The 12,571-nt window shown below is 52.7% G+C and overlaps 1 protein-coding gene across 1 annotated transcript in view; it reads left to right on the top strand.

Annotated features, from left to right (window-relative positions):
* The window catches only part of GFRA2 (GDNF family receptor alpha 2), a 105,224-nt gene that overhangs the window by 81,045 nt on the left and 11,608 nt on the right, over positions 1-12,571 (top strand). The window contains exons 5-7 of the mRNA XM_025281819.3: positions 8,088-8,197; positions 8,847-8,987; positions 10,915-11,087. Of these exons, the coding sequence (XP_025137604.1) occupies positions 8,088-8,197; positions 8,847-8,987; positions 10,915-11,087 (424 nt within the window). The remainder of the gene's footprint in view (positions 1-8,087; positions 8,198-8,846; positions 8,988-10,914; positions 11,088-12,571) is intronic.

Here is a 12,571-nt window from a genome sequence, read left to right as displayed (position 1 = left end):
GGTGTGGAACATGTGACCTGCCTCTTGGAGTTGTTGTGTCTTTGCTGTGAAATATGTCTACTTCTTGGGATTGTTCAGAAAGTCAAATGCAACACCCATGCCTGGCAGAGTGGAAGCCCTCAGTAAATATTAGCTTCCTGTCCTCCTCCTGTGATTCTAAACTAGTAGAAACTCATTGATTTCTGTGGCAGCAATGTAACAGGTCTAACCTGATAAATGGGACTTTGGCAAAGTTAACAAGATCTTCAGGTGGCTAAGAAGTTAAGAATCCACCTGCAATCCAGGAGACCCGGGTTTGATCCCTCGGTCAGGAAGATCTTCTGGAGAAGAGAATGGCTATCCACTCTAGTATTCTTGCCTGGAGAGTTCCATGGACAGAGGAGTCTGGCGGGCTGTGATCCATGGGGTCGCAAAGAGTCGGACATGACTGAGTGAGTAACACTTTCACTTTCAGACGCTAAAGCTATGTATTGGCCAACATTGGAACACTTTGGGGTTCTGGGGTGCAATTTACCATAGTATTATTCTAAGCAAGACAGATTGGAGAAAGCCTTTGTGCAAGAGAAGGTGTTTGCAACCTGGACCAAGGGAGAGATTCGTTCATAACAGGTACCTGTGCTTTCTTGACGAGGTCAAAGCAAAGAATTGAGATGTGTGTATGTGCTTAGTCATGTCCAAGTCTTTTGTGACCCCATAGCCCGCCAGGCTCCTCTGTCCATGGGGATTCTCCAGGCAAGAATACTGGACATAGTTGCCATTTTCACCTCCAGGGGATCTTCCTGACCCAGGGATTGAACCCATGTCTTTTGCGTTACCTGCATTGGCAAGCAAGTTCTTTACCATTAGCACCACTTGGGAAGTGTACCCAAGTGTGACTGTTCTATATGGGGATAGGTATGTGTATGTGTGTGTTTGTGTGTGTACAAATGTGCATACGCCTAGCCATCTAACTGTGAACCTTCTTGGGCTACAGCCTGAAGCATTACTTTTTCCCATTGACTGGGTGATAACGTGTCCGTATTTAAAGCTGAGACCAGGGAGTGGGCCTGAAGGGTCCCCGCAAGCCCAGCTCTGAAGCCGGTACCATTTGTTGCATCCCTAAACTTTTCCTGCATTAGAGTCACCTGGAGGGCTGGGTAAAGTGCAGATTGCTGGCCCCTGCCTTTGGATTTCATATCTGTTATATCTGGGGTGGGATCTGGAAAATCTGCATTTCTAACAAATTCCCACTTTTACACTTGGTGCTGTGGGTCTGTGGACCACACTTTGAGAACTACTGAGCTATAGGAAGTCCACCCTCTCCCGCTGGCCAGGTCTGGATGGTTTGGCTTGTCTGGGTTGACCATGGCACTTCCAGCTTTGCCTCGTGTTCCCTTTGCAGGAGCACATCAGCCCATCAGATAGGGTTGCCAGATCTAACAAAGATACAGGCTACCCAGTTAAACTTGAATGCTGGAGAAACTGAAAAAAAAAAAAAAAGAAAGAAACTGGTATAAGTATGTCCCAGATATTGCATGGAATGTACTTATACCAAAAAAAAATTATCGTTGATCTGAAATTCAAATTAATTGGATGTCCTACATTTAATCTGGTGGCTGTTTAATGAAATTGGGGGTCAAGTGTCTCTCTTCCTCTCCTGCTGCTTTCCTGTGATTGAATAGGCTACAGTGGCTGATGAAACAAACCCAAAGAGGTCTGCATGTTTCAGACAGATCCACCTGCTGCCCTGAATGTGTTTGGCAGTCTTTGCTCCATCTCACTGAGAGTGGACTTGGCTTGTGTTCACTGATGGTTCTTCTGCTGGCTCTCTGTTTTTCCCCTTTGTCTGTCTTCTCTTTCTCTCGTGCTTTGTCTTATGCCATCTATCCTATGGGGCCTCTTCAAGGCAAACATCTGGGAAGCAATGGGGCTGGCCGAGGAAAAGTCTGTTCCTGGAAATGAGAATGGAGTCCAAGAGAGTGGGGAACTCACACCATCTGTAGGGAAGAGTGGCAGCTGGCCCAAGATCCCCAGCTGGCTTGCCACGCGTGATGAAAGGATAACATTTGCCTTGGAGACTGTACCTACTGGGACCGGGCTGATTCACTTGTGGTTGGAGCTGAGAGTTTTGCTGGCTTGGAGGAAATTGATGCCGCTGGTCTCTAATGCCGGTGGATGGAGCCGGCTGCTTGGACAAGGGAGTGGGCTATGTGGATTTGGCTGTGTCTTGAGGGACAGAGGGAAGCTGAACAATCAAAGGCCTCCTGGAGACTTGGACATGGCGTCCTCCTAAGTGGTCACTCTGGCTTGCCAAGGATGCTGAGGCTGAAGAAATAGAGTGACAGAAGGCCTAGCCGCTGCCTTTCCCTCCACCGTTCCCCTCTGCTCCACTCTCTACCCTCCCTGTGCTCTGAAGGCAGCCGTGGGGCTGCTGTGAAGGAAATAGGCCACAGCCTCGGAGGAGCGAGGTGGCCCTTCCTCGTTGGTCACCCTGGATCTGGCCAACGGCCCCCTGCTGCTCCTGTGTCCTCAGCGTGGCATGGAGAGCGAAGTGGGGCAGGGAGGCCATTGTTCATCTGGGTCCAGTGGAGCGACTCCGGAGCCGGATGGAGAGACGGTGGGAGCTGTCAGCTCTCCCTGATACACTCACCTTGTGTGGGGCCCAGACCTACCACAACAAGGCAAACAGGTATTTCTTCTACATCAAACACAGGAAAAGCTATTTCCTGTTTGCCAGTGGCAGGCACAGTGCTGGGGACAAGATGTCTGGACAAGAGAAAAAAGGTAAGGACGGTGCCTCCTCTGTGTGCCCAGCTCTCTAACAGACCCGACGAGGGAGCTAGGCTGGCACGGCCCACCCTGTTGAATAACTGGGGACGCTGAGCCCAGAGACACGACAGGCCTGCCCCAGGTCACGTGTCGGGCAAGCAGTGGACTGTGCGCAGCCGTGTGACAGCTGTTCCTCCTCTCCCAGCAGCTGGATCTGTCGTCCCCTTCTCACTGAGCATCGGAACTCTTTCCCCTTCTGCGTCCTGGCTTCCTTCCTTCACCTACCCGCTCTCTCTGGATGACCATGTCTGTCCCTGTGGGCATCAATTTCTCATTTTCACATGTTCCCGCTGTCTCTAGGCTGGGGTCTGGTTATATTTTGAGGGGCATCGTGGATGTGAGGCTGCTAAGCACCTCAACGTTCCGTGTCAGTGATTGGAGACCCACCCTTGCAGAAGGGACATGAGGCCCGCATGTAGGATGGGGAGGTCGCTCAGGTCTGCTGCAGTGGGCATCACACTCCTCCAGGACACTGGGCTGCCATTGACCTTTGTGGAGGCCTGGCCCCAGGCCTGGTGGGCACTCAGCCCCGACCCCATCGGCTGGGATGTCCATTCTGACCTTTCACTGACATGTGTGCCATTCCCATCATTGGTCTCTCAGTCACATGGCGGGGCATCAATACGTATTTGGAAAAAAGATGAGTGGGTATCTCCCATGAGTCCAAAGGCGTTTGGAGGATATAGATGAAGAAGTCAGTAGAGTCTTCCACTCTGGGAATGTATGTTCCAGTTGTGGGGAGCAGACAGGGCCATATCAGTAGGTCTGTATGCAATTCAGTATGAAATTGCCTTGTGCAGACTTGATATGTAGCTGGAGCACAGAGGTGGGAGAAGTCCATGTGGCTGGTGGGCGAAAGGGATTCAGGGGCAGGACTGACAGTGAGCCCTTGAGGAGATGTAGGAGGGGGTTGGGCTCTCCATGTGATCAAATGGCATTAGCATGGACTTCTGTATTTTGGTTAAGAGATCTTGTTTTAACTTCTCTTTGGTGGGGAGGAGATGGTAGCTAGCATCTCTGCTGGTAATCTCACAGCCCTGCACCCTGCAGGAGTTCAGCCATGGCTTCCTGCTGCCCAGCTGTAGTGCTCCTTGTTGCTGGGGCCTGACCACATCCCCTTGGCTCCTTCTAGAGGAAGACCTTCGGCCACAGCAAACAATGAATTCTTTGAAGGTGCTCTGTTAGTGCCCTGTGGCTGCCTTAACAGAGTGCCACAGACTGGGTGGCTTAAAATAGAAACTGAAAAGATACGGGTCTGTCAAACAGGGTGAAGTAAGTCAGAAAAACAAATATCATGTATTAACAAATACATGGGAATCTAGAAAAAATGGTACAGGGGAAGCTGTTTGTATAGGTTAGAATAGAGATGCAGATGTAGAGAATGGGCATGTGGACATGGGGAGAGAGGGAGGGTGGGATGAATTGGGAGTTGGAATTGGCATAGATACACTACCATGTGTAAAATAGACAGCTTGTGGGAAGCTGCTGTGCAGCACAGGGAGCTCAGCTCAGGGCTCTGTGATGACCTAGAGGGGTGGGTGGGAGGAAGGTCCAAGAGGGAGGGGATATCTGTATACATATGACTGATTCACGTTGTTGTACAGCAGAAACTAACACAACACTGTGAAGCAATTATAATGCAATTGAAAAAACCCAGAAACTGATTTTTCACAGTTCTGGAGGCCAGAGGTCCAAAATCCAAGTGTTGGCAGGACCGTGCTCCCTCTGCAAGCTTGAAGGGAGAATCTGTTCGATGCCTTTCTCTTAGCTTCTGGTGTTGCTGGCACGCCTTGGCGTCCCTGGACTTGTAAGGGTGTGTGGATGTTTAGTAGCTTAGTCGTGTTCGGCTCTTTGCATCTCCATGGACTATATAGCCCGCCAAGCTCCTCTGTCCATGGGTTTTCCCAGGTGAGAATACTGGAGTGGGTTGTCCTTTCCTCCGCCAGGGGATCTTCCTGACCCAAGGATCAAACCCGGATCTCCAGCATTGACAGCCAGATTCTTTACCCCTGGCACCACCTGGGAAGCCCGGACTTGTAGGTGCATCAGTCCAAGTGCTGCCTGGATCTTCACATGCATTCTCACCGTGTGTCTGTGTCTCTTCCCTTCTGCTTATAAGGACACCAGACATTGGACAGAGGGCTCACCCTAATCCACTGTGACCTCATCTTGCTATATCTGCAAAGAGCTTATGTCTGAATAAGGTCAGGTTTACAGGCACTGGGGATGAGCATCTGGCTCCTTGTGTGTGTGTTAGTCTCTCAGTCTTGTCCGACTTGTTATGATCCCATGGATTGTAGCCTACCAGGCTTCTCTGTCCATGGGGATTCTCCAGGCAAGAATGTTAGAGTGGGTTACCATGCCTTCCTCCAGGGGATCTTCCCGACCCAGGGATCAAACTCAGGTCTCCCACCTTGCAGGCAGATTCTTTACCATCTGAGCCACCAGGGAAGCCATGTGGCTCCTTGGCTGACACAATTCAACCTGGGATAGCTGCTTAGAGATTTTGGTTTGTTGGCTCCAGATCCTCCTTGCTTAAGTCCATGTCCCTTCCTGGCTCCCTGGCAGGTCTCTGGAGGTCTGGGGTGTGGGCAGAGACCACCTCTCATTGACCTTCATTGATTTGCTGGGCTCGTGTAGCAGGACAGACGCTGATCTGACCATTCAAGACCAAGTCTTATTCTGCAGTGGGAGCTTGGTTGGAAGTACTGTTTTTCCCTGTTTGGGGGACTGGGTGAGCAGATAGAGTGTGTGGTTTATGGGCAGGAGATAGGGTGGAGACAATGCAAATTTTCTTCTCTTTTCCTATGGAGGACAAGATACTTTTGTAGAGGAGTGGGATGGGGGTGGGGGCCTGCCAGAAGGGGCTGCCCTTGTCGTTGGAGTTCTGGGCTGGAGTTCTGGCTCTGCTGTTTAGAAGCTCTGGGGTCCTGGGCAAGTTACTCAGTTCCTCTGAGGCTCAGCTTCTTCCTCTGTAAAGGGGGATGGGTGCTAACAACCGCTTGGCATATCTCAGAATTTTTGTGAGGACTTGGTCATAAAAAGTGGGTATGAATGGACCTCTGCTTAAGTCACGTTTTGATTGTGGTCAGTTATACACAGCATAAAATTGGCCATTTTCACTATATTTGAGTGCACAGCTCAGTGGCATTGGGTGCACTCCCATTGTTGTGCAACCACACCACCATCCATCTCCAGAACGTTGTCATCTTCCCTGACTGTGAAAACAGTTTCTATTTATTGGATAAATAAGGAAAATGTGTCCGCAAGAAGCAAGGACTCATCTGAGGTCTTGCAGTGAGTTAGGGGCGGAGCTGAAGCGAGACCCCGCCCCCTGGCTCTCAGCTTGGAGCTCACCTTCCATCTCCTGCCCCTTGCTGTCTCTGCAGGCTGCAGGAGTTCAGGGACACATGAGGCTTCTTTGGGGTCAAATTGCTCTGGAGAGCTGCTTCTTCCTTCTCCTATACCCCCTTTCCTGGGACTGTGGTGCCTCCTGGCAAATCCGGAGTTGTCCCGTGGGAGGACCTAAGCGGACGCCTCCATTGAGGGTGTTCCTTTTAGGCTGTCATGTTCCTGGTCTGTCTCAACTTCTCATTTTTCTCTCTCCCTTCTCCTTCCTGATGTGGACAGAGTTCCAGTGGAGGAGCAGGGGAGCTGCATTGGGGGTGATCTTTGAGGTGGCTTTGTGAGAAACATTGTGGTATGGACAGAGCGTGGGCAGGGTGGCGGATGGTCCTTCCTGTGGCCACTGTAGTGTTCTCATACACTACAGCCTGAGTAGTAGGGAGGCAGGCAGTGGTCCCAGCCCAGGCTGATGGCAACAGTCCTGGGGCCGGGGCAATAGGGCAGAAGGAAGAAGGAATAGAAATACCTGTGCAGGTTAGACTTGGGTGCCCTAGGCCTCCTGTGAACTCCGAGACACAAGGTGCTAGGGGCTGGGGACAGACAGGCTCAGACAGCGGCTGCCTTCCGGCAGCTCACGGTCGTTCTGGGAACACAGAGCTGTGTGCAGGTGGGTACAAGGAAGTTTTATCCATGCTGACAGAGAGGAGCAGGTGATGACAGGTTGCGTCACCAGGGGAAGAAAATGCTGATTGTGCCTTGCAGGGTTGAGGAGCTAGTGGAGGGATGGCCCTGAAGGCTCTGCTCTGATTTGATGTAGAAGAGAAGGGTCAGGAATGCCTGAGGGATGTCTCATCCTAGGGGGACTCTTTTTTTTTTTAACCTCCCTGGGAGTTGGTCCCACTGACCCCTAGAAGGATCCTGCTGAAAGTGTTAGTTGCTCAGTCGTGTCTGACTCTTAGAGACTCTGTGGACTGTAGCCCACCAGGCTCCTCTGTCCATGGGATTCTCCAGGCATGAATACTGGAGTGGGTTGCCATTTCCTTCTCCAGGGGATCTTTCCAACCCAGGAATCAAACCTGGATCTCCTGCATTACAGGCAGATTCTTTACTATCTGAGCCTCCAGGGAAGCCCTATGAGGTGGCTGGGCAAGGGTTATTTATTTATTTTTTTGCCTGCTTTGGATCTTTGTTGCATCATGCAGATCCTGAGTTGTGGCACATAAACTCTCTCTCCTTGTGGCTCTCGGGCTAGTTGCTCCATGGCATTGTAAGATCTTAGTTCCTGGACCAGGGGTCAAAGCCACATCCTCTGCGTTACAAGGTGGACTCTTAAGCACTGACCCCCCAGGGAAGTCCCTGGGCAGGGATTGTAGGGTGGCAGTAACAATGTGTTGAAGGACTTGGGAAAGGTCACCAGGAGTGTGACCAAGCAGGAAGCAGAGCCTGGCCTTCCCGTCTGAGTCCCAGACATTGTCAGCAAACCCACCTGGGTTCTCTCTGTGTTCCTCCAAGTGAGAGATCTGTTCAGAATAGGCTTTGCCTAAACTGGGTGACTAGAAGGAGGAGAAGGGGGCGACAGAGGACAAGATGGTTGGATGGCACCACTGACTCCATGGACATGAGTTTGAGCAAATTCTGGGAGATAGGGAAGGACTGGGAAGCCTCGCGTGCTGCAGTCCACGGAGTCACAAAGAGTTGGACATGACTGAGTGACTGAACAACAACAAAACTGGATGCCTCGATTTCCAGGAAGTCCTGTCCTCAAGGAGTTCCTAGCCTGAAACCCCCAAAACTTGTTTTCCCCCATCTTCCTTCTCTCTGTCCTTCCTGGCTTCCTCCTGCCCTGGGAGGCTCTGAAGGAGCTGCTTTGCCCTGGAGGAGTGGGAGGTCAGCCAGGTTAACCTGCTTTCTCCATGGTCTTCTCCTGACCCCAGGTCCCGGCTGGCGGACTTCCATGCCAACTGCCGTGCCTCCTACCAGACGCTCACCAGCTGCCCCACCGACAATTACCAAGCATGTCTGGGCTCCTACGCTGGCATGATCGGTAAGCCACCCCAGCCCGGGATCTCAGTGGCTCCTGGCTGCCCCTGGCCCAGTTAGGGACTGAAGTCCAGTTCCTCCTCTGCCTGGTTTCAGATAAGAGCTGTGATGGGAGCTGGGGTTTTATCACAGGGGAGGAGCCCCAAGAATCTTATGAAGCTTCCGAAATAAGAAGGGTGATGTTCATTGTGTGACATTCTAGGCTCTGCACTGAGCAGTTTATGTGGACTGTCTTATGTAAATCTCAAAACAGAGCTTTCTGGGTGGGGGTTAGGGCTCTACTTTACAGATGGGAAAACTGAGGCTTAGGGAAACTGAGTGACTTCCACATGTTCGCCCTGCTGGTCAATGCTGGCACTGGGATATAAACCTGGGAGAGAGTCTTGGTCTCCCTGGCTGTTGGTGTAGGAGAGAGCCAGGGCCCGTGCTCTGGGTGGGGGCTCCTGGGTATCCCCTCTGCTGTCCTCTATGCCATGACCCCCCTGCCGACCCTCGTGGTTTGGATTGTGAGCTGAGATGTATATGTGTTTAGGGATCAGGTGGTGGGGTGGGGGACGGGTCCCAGGCCTCCTCTATGATGTGCCTGGGGTCTGGGGGCCAGGAGAGAAGCCTTACTGTTCCTCTCTCCTCGGCCTCCCTGTCTGCCTGCCCAGGGTTCGATATAACACCCAACTACGTGGACTCCAGCCCCACGGGCATCGTGGTGTCCCCCTGGTGCAGCTGTCGTGGGAGTGGAAACATGGAGGAAGAGTGTGAGAAGTTTCTGAAGGATTTCACAGAGAACCCATGCCTCCGTGAGTCCGCCCGCATCCGCCCCGTCAGGAGCCCTCCCGCCCCTCCTGTCCTGGGGGCCCTGGAACTGTGCCAGGTCCTGCCCTCCTTCCCCCTGCCGTGGCTGGTGGTCCCTGTGGGGCTTCTCCAGTAGGGGGGTTGACTATGCAGACTGTGGGTTTTGCACTCCTGGACATACTCCCTGGAGCTGTCTGGAGGCCCCTGGAGGCCTCAATCTTTGTCACATTAAGGCTGAAGATTTCTAGTCTGTTATCCTGGTGGTTTCACCAGGTTCCTTTGGGGACTGCCCTGCGATGAGGTCTCAGCTTCTTTAACTTCTCCCTTTAAGGATTGATTTCCCCTGGGAATTGGAGTCTTAAGTCATCAAACTCCTTCTAATCTGAAGGCCAGAGAGAGAAGTCAGCCACAAGCTCCATCTGCCTGGTCTTTCTAGTCTGACACCCACCTCCCACCCATTGGAAGATCTCCTCCCCCTGTCCCTTCCTCTTTTCTTCCTTCTGTCCATCTGTCCATCCTGCCTTTCTGACAGCACCAGGAGTTTAGAGATGGAAGTCACAGGGCTTGTCATTGAGCAGCTCACCCTCTGAAGGGGGGCACCATTAGAGCATCATGGCCATTATAGTACAGGGGGCGCTGTGCTAGGGTGGAGGTCTGCAGAGGGTTCTGCCGGAGCACAGGGTGGGGATGCTCAAGACATCCTGGAGATAAGGGTCCCTGAAGGCTTCTCGGAAGCTGACCCACAGTGGGGGTTGCTGGGCACTGGTCAGCTGAAGTGGCAGCAAGGGCCTGCTGGTCTTCTCTAGGCAGAGGTGGGTTTTGGGAACCTGTGGACCACTTAGCCTTGCCACAGAGCGCGAGGATGCCTGGGGTTACCTGGACAGGTGGAGAGAGTCCTCCTTGTAGAGGGGGGCAAGCAGACTTGAAGGCGTTTGGATCTTAGGGTCCTGCAGGTGGCAGAGGTGGCATGTGGGTTGGTGAAGGGGTGTTGACAGGTGGTGCCGTGGTCAGATCTGATTTCAGAAGGCTCGCTCTCTGCTTCTCGTGTGGAGGGGGTGAGGGTAGGGATTTGGTTCTCACAGGTGACCCAAAACCGAGTCCCCTAGAGGATGTAGCAGGTGCCCTGGGCGGAGGACAGTGCCCACTGACCCAGAGCAGTGTTGGGGGTGGGATGGGGAGGAGAGATGGGTGGAGCGACCTCTCAGAGGTCAGCTCGTGGCTGGCAAGAGGGTGGTTAGGGAAGTGTCCTGGGTGACCGAGGTTTCGGCCTTGGGTGACTTAGTGGAGAAGAGATGGCAGACCTTCAGTGCTGGAATTGTTGGGGTGGGGGGGCGGGCAGTGTTCCAGTGGAGGGAGTGGCGCCTAGTCAGGCGGTGACCTGAGGAACTTGAGGTGCCTCTGGGGCTTGGAGGTGGAGCTTCCTGTAGGTCTTGTGTATACGGTTGGGTACTTGGGACACAATTTTGTCCAAGAGGTCTCAGTAGTTAGTCCTGAGTGAATCAGTGTAACTGACTGACTGAGGGTGGGTGAGGCCACCTGGGGAGGGGGGCTGCATTGGGGGCCATTGGCATGCAGTGGGGGGCATGGCCTGCAGCACCAAATGCTGCAGAGAAGACAGCTCACGCCCTGGGCACGGCCTGCTCCTCCCTGCCTGGCTCCCCATGCTCCCGCTTCTCCTCTGTTCCCCTTCATTCCTCATCCAGTACATCTCCTTCTATTCCAGCTTCCCTCCTGCTCTTTTCTTCTCTGGGTATGAGACCTTGCTAGGTATCTGAAATGGAGCTTCAGCCAAGTTAGTTCAGACAAGTTCCACCCTGCCCCCAGCTCCAGGCCATCACAGGGAAGGTAGCTGTTGGGATACCTTCAGCTGAGGTGCAGAGTGATGGAGGGGCCCCTGATTTCTCTGTGTCTCCCTGCTCTCTTTCCCCATAGGGAATGCCATCCAGGCCTTTGGCAATGGTACAGATGTGAACCTGTCCCCTAAAAGCCCCCCATTCCAGGCCACACAGGCCCCTCGGGTAGACAAAACGCCTTCGTTGCCAGATGACCTCAGTGATAGCACCAGCCTGGGGACCAGTGTCATCAGTACCTGCACATCTGTCCAGGTGAGGGGCTATAGCTCGGGCACTGGGGATATGGAGCTGGGGCAGGTGGAGGGCTGAGAGAAGAATCTAATGTCAGGGGCAGGGTGGGAGGTTACAGACGGGACCAGGGATGGGGCACACAACCTCCTCCCTTTGGGTCAGGACGCTAGAGGCAGAAAGAGCTGCTGCTGCTGCTGCCAAGTCGCTTCAGTCGTGTCCAACTCTGTGCAACCCCAGAGACAGCAGCCCACCAGGCTCCCCTGTCCCTGGGATTCTCCAGGCAAGAGCACTGGAGTGGGTTTCCATTTCCTTCTCCAATGCATGAAAATGAAAAGTGAAAGTGAAGTTGCTCAGTCGTGTCAGACTCCTAGCGACCCCATGGACTGCAGCCTTTCAGGCTCCTCCGTCCATGGGATTTTCCAGGCAAGAGTACTGGAGTGGGGTGCCATTGCCTTCTCCAAGAAAGAGCTGGTGGGAGTTGATTTTCCATGATTCACTCACTGGACATCACCTTGCAAGTATCAGACACCTGTTCTATCGCAGGATTGTACTACATACCACAGGGGTGCCAGAGAAAGGAGATGGTTAACATTCACTTGCCATCTACTGATGACCAGGTACTGTAGACTAGCTAGCAGACTCTACCTATTTCATTGAATTCTCACACAATGAGATGCTGGCATTCTTGTTTTACATACAGGAAGCTAGCCCAGGGGTGTTAGGCCACACCCTCAGGGTCACACAGCGGTGACAGGTTCAGTAGTGGTGGAATAAGATTTCAAACCTACCTCTGACTCCACAACCCATGATGTTCATTTGTTTATCCATCCGTCCATCCATCTAATGCGTGTGATGCACACATTTTGGTCAAGATCTTATGTGAGGTGCTAAGGAGACATTGGTGAATGAGGCTGACAAAGTCCTGTGTTTTGTGGTCCTTGGGGGTATTGTTGAGGGTCAGACAGTTCAACAAGCACCAGATATGGGGTGTGGTCAGTGCCACAAGAGGGGACCACGTGGATGGCACTGTGGAGACACATCACAGGGCTCCCCACTCAGCCTTTGTCTCTCCTGAGCTTCCCTCGTGCCATCATACCATTTGCTATAGTAGAGTCTTTGCCTAGGATGTTGATCTGATCGGAACACCCCTCTCTCACATACACTCTCTCACACACACTTATATATACTTGTGCACACACTCACACCCTAGAAGAAAGAGTTTAAAAGAGGATCTGGTGCAGAATATCAGGGGAAGCAGAGGAGGGAGGGAATAGCGAGGGCATGGATGGTGGGGCATAAGGGATGTTTCAGGCAGGAGTTGGGGCTGGAATTCCCAAGGAGGGGTGGGGTCTGGAGTCCAGTCAATGGGGCTCAGTGTGAGCATGGCTGTGGGGGCAGCAAGAACAAGCCTGGCTGTGTAGGGCAATGAAGATGCAGTCTGAGTGGGGTGGGCTGGTGGGATCACCAGTAGGCATGCTCTATGAAGTTTCATTCTTGCAAGATGA

Source organism: Bubalus bubalis, chromosome 3, assembly GCF_019923935.1.
Source record: "Bubalus bubalis isolate 160015118507 breed Murrah chromosome 3, NDDB_SH_1, whole genome shotgun sequence".
In the NCBI taxonomy this organism is placed as follows: Eukaryota; Metazoa; Chordata; class Mammalia; order Artiodactyla; family Bovidae; genus Bubalus; species Bubalus bubalis.
This window is presented reverse-complemented; position numbering and strand designations above follow the sequence as displayed.